Here is a 21928-nt window from a genome sequence, read left to right on the forward strand (position 1 = left end):
TCAAATAAATAAATAAATAAATAAATAAAGGAACGAAAGCTACTAAAGATCAGAAGAAATCTGAACCAACTTTTTTCATCCCTTTCAGTTCCAAAGCACATGTAATAAAGGGAGGCAAAAGACTAAATGCTGGTAGATTAAGACTTAACTTCAATGTATAGATAACTCAAATTGATCGCTACCTGTTTAACCATAATCAGTACCTTGGAAACATTTTTTAAAAAAAGATCTCATTGATGATAAATCCAACACCACCTCTTGTCAAAAGAACACCTGGACACAAAAATCTCTCAAGAGAAACAGTGTGAGATCCCGACACATACACTAACGAGGATCTTTCAGATTTCACAGAATTTCTAGCATGTAACAGTATGGTCAAAAATATCATTTCCTTTTGTCCACTTACAAAACTTCACTTACTGTAATCCATTCCTCTGATCAAAAGCAGGGATCATAGAACTTGGGTGCTCTGACATGAGAGCAACAAGCAACTGCAGGACATCCATTAGATTGTCATCCTGTTAAACAGAAGTTATAAATTTGCATTAAAAAACATCTGTGCTAGGACATTATTTTGGTTAAAAGATCACTATAAAATACTTCAAAATTATCTGCACAGTAACAGTAGCAACCAGGACAAGATCAAAGGAGCTACAGACCTGGAAGGCAAGAGCATGTAACCAGGTGAAAATATGATGAAAATACTTTCTTTTGTAAAGTAAAAAGTGACATCAAAGACTGGGAAGTATGTCTTGGCGAGGGAATGGACTAATAAACTGTGTTATTTTCTGTGTTATTTATTTATATGCACATACTTATCTGTGCACATACATGTTTCCCTCTCTTCTACTGCACAGGAGGTAGAAATTAACTGCTGCACTGTTTACTGTGACACAGAGTAGTTGTTTAACATAAAATCTCTGCTAACAAATGTCCACCCAAGGAAAAAAAAAATACCACCGCTTGCCACAGGCAATATTTAAAATGAGCAACTGAAGCTGTTCAATAAAGCTTTTTTTCCACACAAATAGTCTAAAGCATTTTAATCTACAGCTTAAGAATTTGTTCCACATTAGTTATACTACAAATAACCTATGAAATACTGAAATGTGATTGTTTCTCCTTTTATCACTCATTGTGGTAATTAAATGAAAATTTATTTTACAAGTGCTTTCCAAATTTTCCACTTTTGAACAAATATTCTGTTCTTTCCCTATTAGAGAACTATTTTTATGTCCCTCTGAATAACTGTGCTCACCTAAAGATATTACTAGTTTGTATCACAGACACTGTCACTGATACATAGACCCTATGATGAGGCCAAACTCTATTATTATTATTATTTTTTATGTTCTTCTGAATATACATCAAGATACCTTATACTGTGGCATCCTGCTTTTAATAAACCTCATAAGTGCCTTAAATAGTTAAAAACACCACCTTCTCAACTGAAGGCCTCAATGTTTCCACTCTCGGTTTACTCCTGCTGTATGTTAACAAGAATCTTTTTTTTTTTTCCTTTAAATACCTATATTATAAAGTTAATGACCATGATACACCACATACGTGCACCAGTGATCAGCACAAAGAATAAAAGGAAAATATAGGTGTAAACAGAAAAGAAAAAAAAAAAAATCTGTACTGCTTGAAGTTCAATTAATTCCTTATTTTTCCCATTTCAAGCACTCTTACAGAGATGAGATCAGTTAGATTTATGTTCCCATTTCCCTTGTCTTTGATGTTGCATCTGGTATAAAGTGCCTTTTCCTGGTGCTAAAATATGAAGATGCAGATGTATCAGTGGTAACCAACATTTTCTCCCAATTAAGTTTATATGCTTCTCTTAGATGCCATTAACATACATCTTTATTTTTTAATGCATGTTTTCAATTTTACTGTTTTATTTAAGAAGCAAAATAAAAAGGACTAAGAAACAAAAAATATTACTTAGACAGCATAAAATAGTATTTTGTCTTCTTTTTTTTTTCTCTTCTAACCATCTGTTTTTCTGCTTGGCAAATCAGTTTGCAGAACAACATAGGAAACCATTTTGACTTCCTAGCTTAATGAACTTCAATCTTACATTGAACATAGTGCTTAAATCACTGCAAGAATATTGGCAGTTCAGCATGCTGCAAGGGAGTTGAACAACATTTGCTATTTCCTCTACAGAGCCATCTTGTGACATAAAGACAGCAATACTGGAAAATACAGTGCAAAACTAGCGCCCGGGAAAGCAAATGTTTAAAAATTACCTCATGAATAGTGAGCAGATAATTGAGGATTGCCTGCAATTCTTCTTCTTTTATTCCATAGTCCTTTAAAAAGAACCAAATTTTAACTATTACCTTTCAAGGACAAAAGAATCATTCTCAAAAGAGCATCATTAGAAGCCACCATTACATACAATTCAAGTCTCACAATGCAAATTTGCTTTCATTTGATACTATAATAGCTTCATAAATAGAAGATGGCTTTTTCTCTGCCCAAGACCCACTGAAGCTTTAAAAAGCACAAGAAGAACCCAAAACAGGCATAAAAATAGGCTGATACTAATAAAATACAATGAAATTGATAGAGAAACATACAACAGCTCGTGATAATCAATACGGAGAATATGAATCTCATTAATAACAGAATTACCGTGTCAAAGAGGAAGCAAAGTAGACCTGAGCCTGTTAGCTACACATATAGCCAACTTTGCTTGTTATACTACTATAGAATTTTCTTTTCAGTTACCTTCAATTTCACCAAAAGCTGGTACGTATGTATAGTATGGCTATGAAATTGGGAATATGGTAGGGGTTTTTTTGTTTTTCTTTTTTTGTTTGTTTGTTTGTTTGTTTTTTGTGAACATGAAAACATTTGTTTCTAAGAAGGAAAAAGCTGTTCCTTCGTTTCCAGGGATTCCATTTTTTTTTTTTTTTTTAATTTTAATTTTTTTTTAACTGAGTCACTCAGCCCCCAAAAAGATCTTGCACAAACAAAAAATATGAAGAAGAATCAGCCTTTATTCATGGACACCCTTTTTACTGTCCTTATGAAACTGTATCTGGAACTGGCCATGTTATAAATCTCTCACATAAAAAGATAAAACTCTAACTAAATTTTAATGAAGGTCTTATTTTTCTAGTTAAGTTTTCCCTGATACTTCAATTGTAGATCATCTGCTTTAAAGAAAAATGATGAGAACTTTCCTGGCAATTACTCCTCTCAACTGCTGGGGATCTGGGCAGCAGCAGCACAGAGTCCCTTAGTAATAAGGAGGGAAAAAGGGAGCTAAATTCAAACATAGAAGAGACATAGCCTAGAATTGGAAGGAAGAAGAGAAAGCAAAGCTTACAATAGGAAAAGGTTAAAAAAAAATTCTACAAGCAGTAGAACTGCTGAATTTCAATGTTCTTCTAATGTCTAAAACATTATTGTGAAACTTATTGGCAGCATCTTTCTTATCCCACCAGCAGATAATTTCCAATAATGCTCCTTTTTCCTTAAGCACTTCTAATGCAGATCGTAGTGTTTTTCCAAAAAAGCAAAGTAAGGAATCAAACGAAGCAGAGCAGTTCATATTTTCCAAGTAGTAGACAGTTCTACTTTTGATTAAAAATAGCTTGAATGGGAAAAATGCATTTTCAGCACTACTGGCTGCAGCAATGGCCACAGTTAAGATGCACCTTATGTGGTATTTCTAATTACTTGTTTACAATATTCAGCCTACTTAGAAGAAAATGGTAAGTTAAAATGAATTTCTTCATGAAAAGAAATTCAGATATCTTACCTTCATCACTAGTTGTTTAATGAACATCAACAAAAATGCTCGCAGAGATAAAATCTCTTTTTGAGTAGGCCGTGGCCCATCTACAAAAGAAAAAAAGTAAATACATGAAAATGCAAATTGAAAATGGTTATTAGCATACTATGCATTTCCATATACAGAAAAATAAATGCCATTCACTGCGTGAAGAGAGCACAATGCTATGTAAAGTTATTTTTTCTCTACCTTTTAACACAAAATAGTGATGCATTCCACTGCAGTTAGCAAAACCCTCAAGGTTCTAGAACTTCATGTCAGAATGTCCAGATTTTAGCAGTTTCCAATTGTTTTTAAATTGTCCCACTGAAGTCCAAAGGAAGCCATTGTACACACAGGCTACAACTACAATGAGAATCAATCCTAAAGCATTACGTATAAAGATTACCTTGACATTCAAAGACCAAACTTGCCAAGAGAACTTGTTTCTGAGACTGTTTCCAATAAAACATTTTAAATACTCAAATGCTGAATATCGTTCCCAGAAGAGAAAGGGTTAAAAAAACAGGTTGCAACCGAATGTCAAAGTCAAGTAAGAGCTTTCACACAGACAGCAAATGTACAGTTGCAAATACATTTCTAGGAATAGATTTTAAATTTGCTCGTTAGTTCACATTTTTTTAATGACATTCTCAAGGGTAAAGCAAATCGAACAGCAAATGCAAGTGATTATACTAGTGTATGTACCCTACACAGAATAAGCCCACAGGCATGTTTCATTTAAGTACAGTTATGTTCAATGCAGACCAAACTACTGAAAAATCGGTCATGAATTTAAATAATCTTATCTAACACATACACTTTCCCAATAGATTACCTCAGATAGTAAAGTAAATTTGTGTCTTCATTGGGAAAATAGGGGGAAAAAAGCCACTTAGCTTTATTCATTATGGCATGCAAAATGCCACAAATGGATCTTTGCAACCAGGCACACATCTACCATTCCAAAATCCTACAATTTTGCAAGTCATTTCACAGAGTCACAGAATCATAGGGGTTGGAAGGGAGCTCTAGAGATCATCAAGTCCAACCCCCCTGCCAAAGCAGGTTCCCTACAACAGGTCACACAGGTAGGCGTCCAGGAGGGTCTTGAATATCTCCAGAGAAGGAGACTCCACAACCCCCCTGGGAAGCTTGTTCCAGTGCTCCATGAACCTCACCATAAAGAAGTTCTTGCACATATTCATGTGGAACTTCCTATGCTCCAGTTTCTGTCCATTTCCCCTTGTCCTGTCTCCACACACTGCTGAAAAGAGTCTGGCCTCGACACTCTGCCCTCCACACCTCAAATATTTACAGACCTGGATCAGGTCCTCTCTCAGTCTTCTTTTCTAAAGGCTAAACAGACCCAGTTCACTTAGCCTTTCTTCATAGGGGAGATGCTCCAGGCCCTTCACCATCTTTGTGGCCCTTCGCTGGACTCTTTCCAAGAGATCCCTGTCTTTTTTGTACTGGGGAGCTCAGAACTGGACACAGTATTCCAGATGAGGCCTTACCAGGGCAGAGTACAAGGGAAGGATCACCTCCCTCAACCTGCTGGACACGCTCTTTTTAATACACCCCAGTATGCCATTGGCCTTTTTGGCCACGAGGGCACGCTGCTGGCTCATGGCCAACCTGTTTTCCACCAGGACGCACAGGTCCCTCTCTGCAGAGCTACTCTCCAGCATGTCATCCCCAACCTGTACTGGTGCATGTTACTTCAGAAGCCATGGCATGGCATGGCATGACATACTTTAGAAGCCACTCCCCCCATCCACCCAGCCAGTGAAAACATCACTCTATTTTTATTTATTTTATCACATTCTATTTAGTATTAATCCACATCAGTCTCTGGTCACAGACGATGTTGTTTTTTTCAAAAGATTTCACTTGTTTCATTTCTTTTCTAAAAATGAACTTCCAAGAATATCCTATGGACAAAAGCACGCTGTAGAGGCTGTTACTGTGAACCAATTCCATTAAAGGACAATATCTGGAATATTCACAGCTCTATTACATTGTATACAAGACAATCCTCAAAACAAACAAGTAGAAATGAATACATACCTACACCTTTGGGAGTTATACCACTGCGATCTTGAGGATTCACTACCCAGTAATAATACTTCAGGGTATGCATGACCAAAAGAACTGTCCCAACCCGTCTAATTGCGCCATATATGTTAACAGTGCCAATGAACTCAGTAGACAGGTAAGTGTACAGGATCAGCTGAACCTGCAACACCAAATCAGAAGATTAAAATTCACTGCAGCAAAATTACAGCATATCAGACAACTGCATTCTTGAATTTCATCTATTAACATTTCTTAAAGGAGTAGATTTTCTGAGTAGAAAGTAGTCACAAAATTCCTGCCTTGCCCACTGACGAAAAAAGTCAATTCATTTCTAAAAATAAAATAAACTGTTAATAAAAATAAAATAGATTGTTGTGGGTTTTTTGGTGGTTGTTGGGTTTTGTTTGTTTGTTTGTTTCTTTTCTCCAAGGTAGCCCACATTTACAGGAGCACAAAAGCATGACAGTCACATAATCACAGTCACACTGTCTGAAACAGTTTCTATGTGATTTCTGCTGGAAGACCTTTAATTGCAGCAAGCCGATCTTTATCTCAATGCTCCCAAATAGAGAGATCATGAGGAACTGTATTCAAAAGATCAAACATTTTTACCTGTGCTGGGATATGAATCCATATTGCAGGATTAAGGAGAATATGATCACATAGCTGTTTCAGCAAGGGCACCCCATTGTGCAAGTTGCTCAGATACTTAGAAAATGCAAGGCATAGCTCTAGTACAGCTCGGGTAACATGAGCTTTGGAAGACTGTAAAAGAAAATTTGTTTAGACAAGAACTGTGAAAATTATTGTGTCCACTGAGTTAACCCTTGTCCCTCCCTTTCCCTTCCCATCCCCTCCCCCAAAAAAAAAGTTAAAAAAATTAAGCATAAACATGAGATCAAAAAAGTTTTCTTTTACCTTTTCCAAGCTATATCCTATCACAAGGAAGCCCTTACAGGAAAGCATTTGATCTTGCATAGCAATCGAGTTCTTCAACAACTCCATAATAAAAGACAACAAAGTAGAACTGAAAAATGTAATATTTTAGAAACACATTTTAAAGTGTGACCACAACAAGACAGAAGGTATTTTCAAATTAACACTTCCATCACACAGCCCACAAATACAATCAATGTATCAAATAAACGCTTAGATCAGAATGTTAAGGACAAAAAAAAAAACAAAAAAAAACCCAACCAAGATTAAACATAAAATCCTCTCATCCCTTTTTTTAATTAATGTAAGCATAGCTCAAAACTTTGTACTCCATAATAAGCATGCAACAGCAAAATTCTAAAAAAAGAAAACATTTTTGTAGAAAGGCAAAAATTAAGCATGTGGTTCTCTCCGCTTCTTGTTTCTCATATAAACTTCAGAAAGTTCAGTGACCAACTATTTTTAAACTCTAAGCCACAAAATGTCTGAAGAAAAAATAAAACAGGAATGATTTTATATAAACTGAAAAAAAGCATCTTTCCTGGACTTTGTTTGTACATCTTGCCCAATGGATTTTTTTCTGTGACAGGAAAAAGCTCAAAAAGAATTTTCCTCTATTATGGTACAAAAAAGAAAAAGAAAACTGTCACATAGCAATAAGCAACCCTTCTGATTCTGCACAGACTTTCACAGAAAGTATGGTACAAAACAAATACACTTCAGAAAACAGTCACGCCTACAGCAATGTTATGGTTTTGTAGTTAGACATAACACATCGTTCCACAGGTGAAATTACAATACAATGCCAATTAATAAGCAAAGATTCAATTTCCTTCACACAAATAAGAAACAAAGGACACAGAAACTATCTGCACTCACCAGACAGTCGTGTCAATGTGGTCCGATGAATATTGCCTATAGTCTAGCTGTGCAAAGAGAGGGAAAAGTACCTGCACTCCTCCAATGGAGTGCAAAGCACTTTGGACAGAATGTGTCAACACGGCTTTCACATCCTGACAAAAAAAAAAAGGAAACAAAAATAAAAAAGCATTGAGAACTTTCTGATAAACTGTTAAAAAAAGTTAGCTAAAAATAGCGGGAAATTTCAACGTAAAAAATGCAATACTGTCAAATAAAAACAGCAGTAAGTATAAACTGACTGCTATAGCCAGTCTGAATGCTCAAGCTGTCTGATTTACTGCTTTAGAGAAAACCAGCAGTGTATACCCTCAGAACAGGAGATGGCCTGCAAACTCTAAAACAAGTCATTAATAATAAGAAGAAAAAAAGCTTCAAGCAAATTTAAAAATTTAGGCATTCGAAGCCCAGGGAGAACAGAGTATAATGTCAACAGAGCAAAGCACTGGAGACAGGTAATGTGTGTAAGGAAAGAAAGTATGTCAGCAATGAGGAAGAAGAATGTTTCTGAAAAGTTAACAGGATTTCTCAGTAATACTGACAATTTCTAGTTTGTAACTTCAATGAAAGAAATATTTTCGTCGTCCTTATGTGCACCTACATTATTTCAAGAAGATAGTATGCCTACATACCAACAAGGCCAGGGTTCCTATTACTATAATACACATGGCATTACAAACAGAAGTAGAATTCTGTTCTTCTCTATTGCTGTTTCAGAGAAGCTGCCCATCCTTATTTTCCTGAGTGAGGCTCAGAGGAATGTTCAGTACAGATCACATAGTGGTCACAGGAACAAGTCAGGTAGCTCGATAACTTCAGGAACTGACTTCTAACCTTCTGCATTAGCTTTGGAGATTTAAGTATTTAAGTGCTTAGCTGTGTTGAGAACTGACAGAGGAAAGAAGCAGAGATGACATTGTGGGGGAACCCACCATCGGCAACTCTCTATCTTATTCAAATCCCAGTAAAATTTGTAATGATTTATATTCTAAATCTATGAAAAATGTTGCCATACCTGCAGCATGAGGGCATGTGGTGAATGAACAAAAATAGAAGGGTTATCTTTAGGGGATGACTCTAGACAGAGCTGTGCATCTGTAGCCCTTGGATTGTACATAAAAGCAATAGCACTGGACAGCTTGCCATCATACAGCAACAATTTGTGATGTTCATCAAGGAAGAGATCACTTTCTGCCTTGAATTTGAATGTTCCCTGGATTGGGGAACAGTGTTGAGGAAAGAAAAAAGAAAAAAAAAAAAACATTATATACATTGCAAATACAGTTCAGAACACAACTATTAATAGAAAATGTCACTGTTTCTTAAATCCAACAATATTTCAGAAAGAAGTCTCATTACAACACTGACTCAAAATCAATTTTACAGAATTACAACTGCACAAGTGTTTTCTGACGCCTGAAAAATGACACTGTCAGAATGGTGGGTAATGCAAAAGAAAGACATTAGCTAGGAAACAGACTGGCAGTCAACAATGTTCACTCAGAGGGAACTAATAATTGAGGAGCAGAGAGAATAGGATCCATCTTTTTAGCGTATGTTTATACAGCTGCTAGGAAATAGCAGTCTTCAATTAGTGCCCCTCAGGCTAAGACAAAACAAATAATAAATCACTGCAACAGAACTCATCTTCAGCACTAACTTCACACATTAAGCAAAACTGACTAGCAAAAGCAACTACTAGGCTACTCTCCTGAAACAAATACATAACACGCGATGATCTAATGTTTTCAGCCTCAGTGAAAGAAAATTAACCTACTAAAAAAAAAAATAGTGTTCTTCCCAGCCTTCACTCAATCACCTGAAATTTTGAGAACAAGAACTGAAACTTGTTTTTATGTTGTTGCTTTTTGGTTTTTATAAAAAAAATAAAAAATAAATTAATGTTTAGTTGTAGTTGTTGTAGTTTGTAATACGATATAATACTTATATTAATATATGCAACAGGTTAATAAAAATATTAAATGGTAAGAATATTTTCAGAAGAACATAGGCACATCACAAGTCATAAAATCTACCACAGACTATGTGTTCTGCATCAAACTTCAGAGGCTTTACAGTTAAATCCATTCTACCTTATATCCCAGTCCAAGCTGATAAATGGCAAAGATCTGAGCAGCATTGAGAGCCTCGCTAAAAAGGTACACAGATGTCATTTGCCCACAAAACACTCGATTGGCATCTGCTGTTTCTGAGGAACCCAGGAAACATTTGTCAAATGTCTGGAAAAGAAACAAATTGAGCAACACAGGCAAATTATCCAAGAAATATACATATTATCAAAGGACAACATTATTACAAGTCTTAGCAGAAACAAGTACTAATTTTTGACAGGTGTAAGCAGAACATTCTCCCCCCATCAAAGAGTTAATATTAATCTTTTTATTTAATTTAAATGAATGCACAAAATAGAAGATGTTTACTTTTTAAAAAGCAATAAAACGGCAACAGATGTCTACAGTTGACCACCCGGAGAAATTCAATAGATATTAGATCTATACACAGAGCTTACTTACATCATTGGTGTTGACAAACCATGTTATTTCTCCATAAGATGCCAGCTCCCCATTCACATAGCATCGAAGTTCACTATTCTTCCAGCGGTTATAGATGTGCACAATAGTAACCATATACCACTGAACAAAAAGAAAACAAGTGATACCACTTTACAGACACCTAATGTAGCTTAAACAGCCATTGAAGAGAAAGTACTCTACAATCAATTCAGCTGTCTACGAGCTACGTTAACACTGAAAGTTATAAGTAGAAAACTTATGATGACAGCATTAGTGAGTTTTCCTGCATAGCCACATCAAAGTACAGTCTCCTGACTCAAAACAGAAGCCTAGAAGATATTTACAACTTAAAACTCAAACCATACAAAAATAATCACAACAGTGTTGAATCATATTTATGTTGAAATCATCATGTAAATATGTCAGAATCTGGATCACAGTCAGAATGATGAGCTATTGCTAATCTTGGCATTCCAAAAAGCAAAGATAGTTCTAGACTCCTAAGACTTTCAAAAGCTGTACATGTTAAACTGTCACAAACACAATCCATACTTACAGCAAGGGTTTACTGACAAGAAATTCCCAAGGAGGCCTGGAGGAAGTCTGTTTTCACACAAATCATTTACACACTTGCTCCAGAAACATTAGCAATTGAAAATGAGAACATTTCGAACACAGCATAATACTGCTAAGTGAGCAAGCAGGTCTTGAACATAAAAAATACAACTTACTCATGTTTTAATTGTTATGAGTAAGGAAATAAAGCACGAAACAGGAGAACATTTGGGGGACAACTTCAATGAACATGAATTAAAACCCAGTTTTAAAAGCCAATCTGTTGTTCTCTAACCTGTAAGAGTAAACACCAGTAACTGCCCTTTTTAATTAAAAAAATTAAATTTGAGTTAGTAATCGCAGCTTCTAAAGTAAAGTTGCATTTGTCCACGATGGCTACCAAGCAATAGCCTAATGTTAACCCTAAGTAAAATACTTCTGGGATAACGAGAAGAGAAAGGCTGAAGTGGAAAGAAACAAAGTATAAAAACAGAAGAAAAAGAAACAAACATCACCAGTCTTGCAACACTCAAGCTACATTTATGTGTTTAGCGTCCTTAGTAAAATCATCATAAGTTTCGCAAATTCGTAAAACCTGCATTTTCTAGCTTTTTCTTATACATAAGTTACACTTAGAAGAAATATCAACTCAGAACAGAGATTTGTTTTTTGTTCATTCTAGTGCAAGTGTTCTGCAGATGGATGAGCATAATAAATAGTGAGACCAGTCCCCCTAGGATACACATTTTTAGAGACATTTCCTAGAAATACAATCTAGTTAGATATATACCCTGCTAAATTCTAGTTACACACAACTATGAGAACACAAATTTCTAATTCATGGAACTACTCAACTGATTTTACTCACCTTTTGTGGCTTGAAATCAAATTTTACACAATGCTGAAAACCTTTTCCCTTTGATTTTATGGATGTTACAATCAAGCAGCCACCAACAAAGTGAGCAGAATAGCCAAGTCCTTTGTTCGTTCGAAAACTAATGAAGGAGAACAAAGTCAGCATGTACATGGATGGCAACAGAAGTCACTGATCAAATTGTGACTGAACATGAAAAACATGGTTTTACATTAATACGCACCAATATAAATATGGCTTATCCTTATCCACATTGATATTGTTTACAGGATCCATTCTTAACCAAGTGTGAAAAGTAAATCCATTCTGATAGGGCCACTTGGCTATAGGAGGTAAGGCAATAGCCTAAAGAAAATGAAGTTATTCATGAAGAAATATCAACATCACAATACTGCAAGTATACAGCTTAAGATACAGACCACAAATGTGTACACTACCAATGTACAACCAAATATATCTGGCCTAACTTCTGTGCTTTTTTGTACATGTTTTTTTTTCATATTCCACTGTTAAAAATTTAATCTAAATATTTTAAAACTGATAATTATCTCAATATTAATAGTAGCCCATGCTTCAAAATTCAAACAATGAAGTGCATATGTTGCAACACAAAAACTCCTCAACATATAAATTCAGAGGATTCAGGTTTGTGGCTGCCTAAAAGAATAATCAGATTTATAAATTTATTCTCATATAATTTTGTCAGGAAAATAACTGGTTATGAAAAGAAATTGTCCATATAAAGAGAAGCATATATGCTTCATTTAACAAATCCCTTTTTTCTTTGCCTAAATTCACATTTAGGTGGCTTCCAGTTTGTAGATGACAGTCTTAATGATAATACAACCCCCAGGCAAAATCCTGGTATCAAGCACAGAATCAAAGGTAGCTTAAATGCTGATAAGAACTTTGTTTCAAACAGCTGGGTTTTGTTGTGCATTTTTGTTGTTGTTGTTTTTGTGGTTGTTTTTTTGTTTGTTTGTTTATTTATTGTAATGTTACTATTAGCTTTCAACTCTTGCACTACACACTTCAACTAAGACTGTCATAACCTCTGATCAAAGATGCTTTCCAGATGATCAATATGATCAATACCAATGAACAAAAAACATCAAAGAACTTAAGTGTTGCCAGACATCTTAATATGCTCCATGCTCCATTTAGCTATCCCTAACCAAATAAAACCCTATAAATCCTTCTCTATACCAGCCAACTAATCAGATTTCACTTCTTTGAGCCCAACTTTCAGGACCTGGTAGCACAATAATTTGGTTTAAATCAGAATGGTTATAAAGTATATCAAATACTAAATTCCTAAGATTTCATGTTTTAAAAATCAGTGAGAATGTTCCCACTGCAGATAGCGAAGCACCCCAATAACACATATAGTTCAAGCATTCAATGCTATTATAAGCAGTTAAATACAAACACAATACATAAGTAGTTCAAGTGAACAGAAAACATGTCTACAGCCAAGTTCTGCTGTATGTGATAGATGTAATTACACAGCAGCACAATTCCAGTAGTTCATGTTTTTCAAACTCCAAATAAAAATTTATTATGTCACCAAGTTGGTGAAGTTCAACTTCAAGATTAGGTGTCCTGGGTAATACCTTTAGTTATAGAAAATCTAAGACATCAAAGCAGAAAAGTAATGGATTCTGGGGGAGGGGGGAAGAAAACAACAACAGCAAAAATACAATACCTAGTAAAGAGATATCAGATAAATTTTATTCTGATTTAAGCATGGGATTGTGAACATACTATTTCATGCTACAATTTTAGAAGTAAAAGCTTTGATACTTCTTACAGAAAGCCACCCACACACAGCATTTACAACTACCCATTTAGTTTCAAATTCTTTTCTTAAGTGAGCAGCACAGAACTTCAAAACAAATAAAAGTCACCTGAACAATTATGATAAAAGACTAACCACCACTAACTCTAACATTCCCTCAGTAGTATTCAACCTATACATGTCTACAATCTGCATTTTCTCAGATAATTGCTATATGTAACACAATATTCACAGTGACTGCTAGAGAAATAACAAATGGCACAAGTATGGCCATACTTTCTGCAGTTTTGTTGACTAAGGTATATAGGAGTAAAGCACTGCCCACACACACTGTATACTAACATAAAATACTATTCACACAGAATAAAGTGAAAAGCAGATATTCTTCACATTCTCCTTGCAACAGGATTTAACTCAACTGCTTGGGGCAGGAGCAAAGACTTCATTTATATCCATTCTTTATGTACAGCTATTTGTCCTTCCATAGTCAATACATACATTTGTTATAAGCATTACTTAGTTATATGTTATGTGGGTAACAGGTAGAGAAAAAAAAATCTGTAAAGACTACTTCTGTAACAATGATGGGTTAATAGAAAAATAGGGGTGAAAATAGCCAATGGTAGTAGTAAAATAATAAACTAAGGACTTAAAATATCTACATACTGCAGCACTTTTTCCTGGAAAGTTGAAGAAGGCATCAGGTCCATACTTCTGAGGCATGTGTTTTAACACAGACAACAATTTCCCAGCATGTGGTGGCTGTTGAAAAGAATTTTTAAATTTGGAAATTAATAAAACACATCTATAAGAAAGAAAATACATACAAAAAAAAAAAGTTCTGACATATTTTCAAGCTTTGCACATGTTAAAATAACACTCTGCTAAAATACTCAACATTTTCAATAAACATTAATACAGAATTATGGATATGGATGGATATGGATACTCATTAGCCTAGGTGCACTGAAATAAAACTAATGGGATAACTAAGTGTGATAACTTAAAAGTCATAGTCAATGTCATTCAGCATAAACTACAATGACTCTGAATGCTGAGTGCCATCACTGTTTGCCGATTCCCATCAGCTTTACCATTTGCAAGGATCTGAAACAAGCTAAAAACAAATTAATTGGCCCAGATGAAAACTAGTTAGGGAAAAACTAATGCAATTTTGAGTTGTGGCTGCATGAAACTTGTGGCAACACAAGCAAGATAGGTAAATGGAAGAACAGCAGACTAGATGATTTTCCATCGAGTTTACAGTCATGCACTAGGTGAAGGATACTGTGGCTAGATAGTTCAAGTCTTAATGGCGAAACAGCACCCAAACTGAATGCTCAGTTAGTGTGAACACTTCACCACCACAATCCTAATTCTGCATTAATTTTGTTGTAACACTCAGCAACTAGAACCTGCAAATCAAAGGTATGAGTTCACAACAGAAATCCAGCACATAATGGTTATGCTGATAGAAAATAATTTTCTGCGTCATCTTTTATCTCTCCACAGCTTTCCAGTAAACCTATTTTCAAACTGCAGTTTTACAACTCCTTCTGATCTTTTTTTCTGGGAGTGCTCTTTTTCTCTTCTTGTAAGCAACTACTCTAAAAATTCAGCATTACATGACCCATTACAAGTATTTTAAATGTACTAAAATTATAGTCGGATAAATAATGTTTCATAAATGTGAATTTAAAAAATTGAAGAAGGAAACAGTGAGATCTGTTCAGATGTCTTCAGCACCATAGAATTCAACTTGGCAATTTGTGTTGCAGCCTGATACTTTGTACCTTTAAAGCTCTGCTGATTTTAAGATTTATGGACTTGAACAAGGCATAGCAAAGCACTTGTGGCATTTTTCTCTTCTATTCCTCTATATTTAGTCTTTAATAAAGAAAGGGAAATTAAATGCAAATAGCAGAGAGCCAGGAAATGAAAAGTTAACGTTACAAAGACAACTTTAATTCAGCTATGGTTGAATATATTTTGTATGTTCATTTATTAATTTTAAACTCTATATGGGGTATTTTATATGTGAACAAGTTATTTTATAAGTTCTTCTTAAAGAAGAAGGAAACTTATTTTATAAGTTCTTCTTATATATTGAATATATATTTATTATATTATTTTAAAGAAACAAAGATGCTGACCTGACTTCTCCCTAAACTAGGCAGAGTATTTAGAGATTACAGGAGTGTTATTAAAAATCCAGGTAGGTAAAACAACTGGTAGGTAAAGCAAAACAAAAACTTTGTGGCAGAAAGCGTATCCACTGGCATTTAAAACAAAAGGACTTTAGGGAAGAAGGCTCTCAACAGTAACTGGGCACCATTTACTGTTTCTCTAGTTGACACAGAACAGGAGAAAACATGCAGTGTAACATTTCAGTCAGCAATCACTTTCAGTTCAATTTTTCCTACAAATTCTCACTTTCCAAACTGGAAAAAATCTCTCAGGTAAAGACAACATGAAAATACGAAAACATTGATATGCACATATACACAATTTCCATTGATTCCCATCTTATCTTTCATCTTCCAAAAACAATTTATTGGGTTTTTCCCTTCAATTTCAAGCAACTGGAACTACAAAAATAAAAACGTATTTGTAAACACATGCTTAGAATCACTATATCATTCCCCAGGTGTTCAGAAAGATCAATCCAGCCAATATGTCCAGAAGTTAAATTTAACGGCATCACTGCACGCCATTAAACTGCTTTTAAGTAAAAAAGATTTAAGCAAAAATGATACAATACCAATAGGCATCCTTTATTTCCTGGTAGATTTCTGTACGTGTATATATATACGTATACATATATGTATACACACATACGTACATAAAAGGCTATCAAACTGTCTTTTAACATGGGGACATAAGGAAAAACACAAACAACACTATAAATACGGCTTTTGTACTTAATTTTATTTTACCCATCTTCCTTTTTCTCCTTGAAGTTTGCTGAAGAATAACTTTAGCTCTCGAACCGTCAAATTGTAGCTAGCCAACACTCCCAGCATCTCCACTAAGAGATCTGAAAGGAGAACAACAATATAATTACTTACTAAGATGCAATGTCAAATTTCTATCACTTCATTATTAAGTGTTCCCATGAGATTTTACACAATGAAAATTCAACTTGACTCATGCAGTAGGTGAAGCTGTACCTGCAATCATGTTGTCAGCTCTATCAATCGTCTTGAGCACTTGTTCAACCAGTCCCACTTCTGTGCATGCTTGTAGATTGCGTATACTTTTTTTCAATATTGCTGTAAACATGCTCCACACCTCAGCCTGACAGGAGATGTCACATTTATCCAACAGTTCTACCATGCAGGTAATGCCCTCTCCTTCTTGGATGATAAAGTTCATTTCCAAGTCAAATTGGCCTCCAACAAGCTTTCAGACAAAATATTTTAAAAAAAAAAAGAAGAAAAAAAAAAGTCAAAACATGATTCCACCAATTATGTTATTATTATTAATGATAGTTATTAATGCTGAAGTTATTAATGCTGCAAGAAGAAAACTATCAAACATATAAGCTGAAAATATATAGCAAGGTCAATATCAATATCAATATACCAAGTCTTATTTTTCCTCTGTTTCAAGCTTTGATTTGCAGCTTCAACAAAAGGAACACATCAGGTGACAGTAACCATCAGGCAATTGCTGTACAAGAACTCTTGGGTTAGTAAACAATACAGATGTCCTGAGCCACCCCACACAACAGAGAAGTGAGCAGACCACGTGAATATTTCAAGACAGGTGAGCAAGGTCAGCTATGACCTTGTATGGTCTACAAGAGCCCTAAACGCTTTCCTCTGTATGTGCCTAACACTCCTCAGTTCAGTGCAATACTCTAGCCAAAAGAACCTGAGGCACATCAGAAACACTGCTAATTACAATCACTTAAGAGTCATTCCTGAGATATTAAATAAAGCTTTTTAAGTACTAAATGCCAGTTTCCTTAGTAGTTAGAGGTACTAAAAGGAAGTAAAGCCTTGCTATATTTGGATGAATGTGAAACCACATCTCAGTTTAAAGCCTTTGACTATGCCTTGGGCCAAGCACTTAAATCCTGTAATATTTCAGGTCACCTAGATGCAAGACTTTGTTCGTGCATAAACCAAGCAATTAATTGCATGTGCCAAGAGAATGCAGAGGGAATACCGAAGTAGCCTGCTTTGTTCTGTTGTTTGGGGTTTTTTTACTCAATAAAATAAAAATTCTAGCTGATATACTGATGGGTGATATTAGCCTCTGCCTTGATCTCTCTGCATTTCAAACTCTTCTTGTAGGTTATAATTAACTTAAAAATGTGCCATACTTACCTATTCCATAAGAGCACAGAAAGTGGAATTTAGGTAGGATTGACTCAATCTTAAAGCTCACAAAACTATATCAGCTCCTCAGTTCAACAAGTTTGTCAAGAAAATGACTACTTCTGTCATATATGGTGTTCCTTTGATCATTAACACCCTCAGCAAGTCCACGTGTCAAAATCACACTATATCAAAACTGCCCCAAAACACATAGACTAAGCTGCTTCCATCTTAGCTCCCACAACCAATTTCAGCTAGGCAGGATCTGAGGATAAACCTACACAACAGAACAGAATATATGCTCTTCATTAACTACTAAAATTACCATACATTTTCCTCAAGTGACTAAATCTTGTCACTTTGAAGAAGCAATCTTTGGTCTTCTGGACATAAATCAGTAATGCCAAGCACCACAAGAAGCAGAGAAAGTTACTAGTTCTATGACAGAATAGACAATGTCTCATGGTAACAATTTCTAAATAGTAATTTACACTTTTCCATTTTCTCCTCTCTTGGTCACGAAAAATAATTATGCAATTTCTTATCAGATGCTTTCTTAATATTCAGGGAAACCGCAGGAACTGAATGGGGAGACTTAAATTATATCCCCAGCTTCTCTATATCAACTCACCCTGTCAATTCACTCAAAACAAATCTATCAAGTCATTAGCATTCTCCAAGCCTCACTTTTCCCCATCTCCTTAAGATGCAGCAGGGGCCTACCTCAAGCATGGCAAACTAGAACTCAAGGATCACTGAATAGCTGAAGAGAATAGATTAGAGCAGAAACAAATGCAAAGAAAAAGGTATAAGCCTCTTTCATAACTGAACAACATTTGTGAAACACATAAAGTGCACTGCTAGTATCACAGTTTGTTTTATACTAAATAATATATTAATAATTAATATACATTAATATAATAATATACTTCTTAAACTCAAGAAACCAGTCTGTCTCTCTCACTGTCCAGGTAAGAAGCAAAGACTATACTGCATTCTGTGTGTGGAGGAACTGAAGGTTAAATTCTAGCCACGAAACACCTGCTAATTCTGAACAACAAATTCAACTCTTTATGCACTTGGTTTTAACTAACCAGCCAACCATCAATTTTCACACCAAAACCATATAAAACTGCAAGAGGTGACCTTACCTTCACCTTATAGTCTACATCACCAATTTTTCACTTTTGGCTAGATACACTATTATCAGTAACCACCCATCCAGGAAGCTGTCAAATTAGGTTTCCAATCTAATCTGCAAAAATAAGCATTTCAGCAAGTATATCCCAGAAATAAGATGCGATGGAAGAAATAATTACTATTTCAAAATTTCCTTTAAGGGAAAATGAGGACAAAAACGTTGATGGAGAAAGCAATATACTGAAGGCATAGCACAGTAGATGTAATGTATGTATGCATACCCATCAGATACACATAGGCACACACACACCACAGTATGTCATATTAACCCTTTCTAATGGTGATTTGAAACTGATCAACCTTCAAAACACAAATTTGTTTCCAATGACAGGGATCATAATCCAAGTCCATGCATTGGCTAGTTATTATCTGAGCTGCAGTAATGGCTGTGCACAGCAAAATGTAATCTTCCCAAATGTCACAGTAAGTTATGAATATCTGAGCAGCTTAATGCACCTTACTAGCCATGAAGTGTGAGAATGTAATCTTATTACCTTTTTATGGTTGTATTTTTTTGAATAATGTAGCCTTTGAACTGATGTATAGTCTTTCCTTGCACTTTAGCGTGATTTGGTCTCTAATGTCGCACAGTACATTTTTCAAAATCCTCCAATTCAATGTATTTTAAGTCTTAGGCTGAGCTGCATAAACAATCTTTATAGCAACCTACAGGGTGGCATAACGTTTTCTTTCCCTGGCCTGTAGCGTAGAATTAAGTGTAAGCTTGTAGGAATGGTTTAAAAGTGCAGTATTCAAAGTATTCAAAACATCTTGACAATTTTTACTTTTTGCCATTAATACCTTAAAAATATATATAAACTAAACCAACAGCTCAAGATATTCAGTAAAATGTTTCTAGGTATGGCTGATTGGAAACAGCAGTTTATAGCTATGTATTTAAACATACCAAATCTCCCCTTTCTATGAACCTTTCACCTAAACTAAAATAGAAGAAACCCAAGACATAAATGAGATGGTGCACCCCTTAAATGAGCAACTTACAAATTTATGTATGTGAAAATCATCCAGAATAAATACAAGCTCCGCTTTCATGAAAGATCACAATCCAGGCTACGAATCTGATTTTAAGTCATTTTGAAATAGAAAATATTTCAAAAGCTCGCAGGAAAATGTGAGAAGGAATTTAATCCACTGTAATAGGGATCAGTTTTTGTGAATCAGTTTTTCTTTGTGAAAACCCAAACTGGTTATACCTGAGACAGCTACAGAGCTGGGTTTTCACAGTTTTACCCCAGATCTCTAAAAAAGGCTTTACACTTCAACAGATCATCCTCTTCCTTGTGGTTACTTCATAAGCTACAAAGAAAGAGAAATCTATCTGTTTTGCTCCCTAAAGTTGCGAGAAAACAACTATTAAGCTAATTTCATAATCTCAGAATTGCTTCTTTAGTACATCCAGCAGGATAAGGGGAAATGGTTTTAAGTTGAGGGAGGGAAGATTTAGGTTGGATGTCAGGGGGAAGTTCTTTACTATGAGAGTGCTGAGGTAATGGAACAGGCTGTCCAGAGAGACTGTGGATGCCCCATCCCTGGAGGTGCTCAAGACCAGGTTAGATGGGGCCCTGGGCAGCCTGGTCTAGTATGAAATGTGGAGGTCAGTGGCCCTGTCTGTGAGGTTAGAGATTCATGATCCTTATGGTCCCTTCCAACCCAGACCATTCTGTGATTCTGTCCAAAATAAGGGATGTGGATGACATCTAGCCACTGGAAAATGTCTATCTCATGAAGGGAAAAAATACTGAGTTAATAGCTAAATACAAGACCAACTCTATCTCAACAGGATTCTTAAAACTTACGCTTAACCAAGACCCACAAAGCTGCACATACAAAGCTAATAACCAACTGAAATTTATTCATTTGAATAAGGTCTTTACACAAGCTAAACATCAAGAAAAGTCTGCTGAAGCTGAACCTGATGTAATTTCCAAGAGACAAGCATTTAATACACACTCTTCATTCTACTTCTATTTACAAAATAGCTGTGCTATTCAAAAATGATCCTGGTTTTAGCACAACATTATATCAGTCGACTCCAAGTTAAAATCAAACTAACACACACATACACCCACACTTCCAAACCCTCAGTGATGAAATCTGAAATTAACTCCCAGAGAACAGGAAAATGAAGAAAATGGGTTCACTTGAGCCACTATGCTTACAATTAACAGCAAACAGCAAAGTAATATTCTACCCGCACTTCTATTTCCAAGCTCCTAACAAAGCCTATACCTTCATCCGCACAGCAAATAAAGGCTTGTTTTAAAACAGGCACAATGATAGTGGCATTGCACAACAGTACTTTATCCCCATCACTTCTACTTGTTATTTATATTCAGCGTCTCATATTAAAACAAATGCTTTAATCAGTCTCTCCTTTAGAAAGATGCTTAACACGGAATTTAACAGGTGCACAAAAGGTGTGAAGAGTCCACTACTGCCACCTAATGTTGGACCCAGCACTTTGTTTTTTTAAGAGGATTTATTAAGATGGGGGTTTTTAGGACAGTTTAACTCTCTCAGCTGAAATAAATGAAAAAAAAGCACAATTCTTGCCTATTAGGTGGAACACATCTCAGGATCTTTATGGTAGTTATGTATACCTCTTTTCCCTCCTCCCAAAGAAGGAGAAAAGAAGTTCTAAGATAGCCATGCTGCAATCAATTATGCTCTATTTGCTGTAGCTAATAATCTTGTATTCTCGCTCAGCTTGCAAGCATTTTTATATCAAAGTAGCCCACTAATACAATTAGTTCCGTTCTTAGTGTGCAGTTGAAGGCCCAAGGCAAAGAGAACAGTACAAGGATGAATTAGTTCTATGCAATGTTTTTAAAAGTAAATGGGAGGGTACTGTGAAATTCAATTTTCATACATTTCTGTATTTAAATCTTTTTTGAAGTA

The 21928-nt window shown here is 35.4% G+C and overlaps 1 protein-coding gene across 1 annotated transcript in view; it reads right to left on the bottom strand.

The window, feature by feature from the left end:
- LRBA (LPS responsive beige-like anchor protein) overlaps nt 1-21928 on the bottom strand; it is a 346581-nt gene that overhangs the window by 298965 nt on the left and 25688 nt on the right. Inside the window, exons 3-17 of the mRNA XM_015861117.2 lie at nt 16655-16886; nt 16421-16521; nt 14151-14246; nt 11910-12031; nt 11681-11807; nt 10258-10377; nt 9817-9963; nt 8739-8936; nt 7685-7818; nt 6788-6896; nt 6482-6634; nt 5861-6029; nt 3779-3858; nt 2256-2318; nt 421-518 (exon numbers count right to left, since the gene is read on the bottom strand). Coding sequence (XP_015716603.1) covers nt 421-518; nt 2256-2318; nt 3779-3858; nt 5861-6029; nt 6482-6634; nt 6788-6896; nt 7685-7818; nt 8739-8936; nt 9817-9963; nt 10258-10377; nt 11681-11807; nt 11910-12031; nt 14151-14246; nt 16421-16521; nt 16655-16886 — 1949 coding nt within the window. The remainder of the gene's footprint in view (nt 1-420; nt 519-2255; nt 2319-3778; nt 3859-5860; nt 6030-6481; nt 6635-6787; nt 6897-7684; nt 7819-8738; nt 8937-9816; nt 9964-10257; nt 10378-11680; nt 11808-11909; nt 12032-14150; nt 14247-16420; nt 16522-16654; nt 16887-21928) is intronic.

This window comes from Coturnix japonica, chromosome 4 (genome assembly GCF_001577835.2).
Source record: "Coturnix japonica isolate 7356 chromosome 4, Coturnix japonica 2.1, whole genome shotgun sequence".
Classification (NCBI taxonomy): Eukaryota; Metazoa; Chordata; class Aves; order Galliformes; family Phasianidae; genus Coturnix; species Coturnix japonica.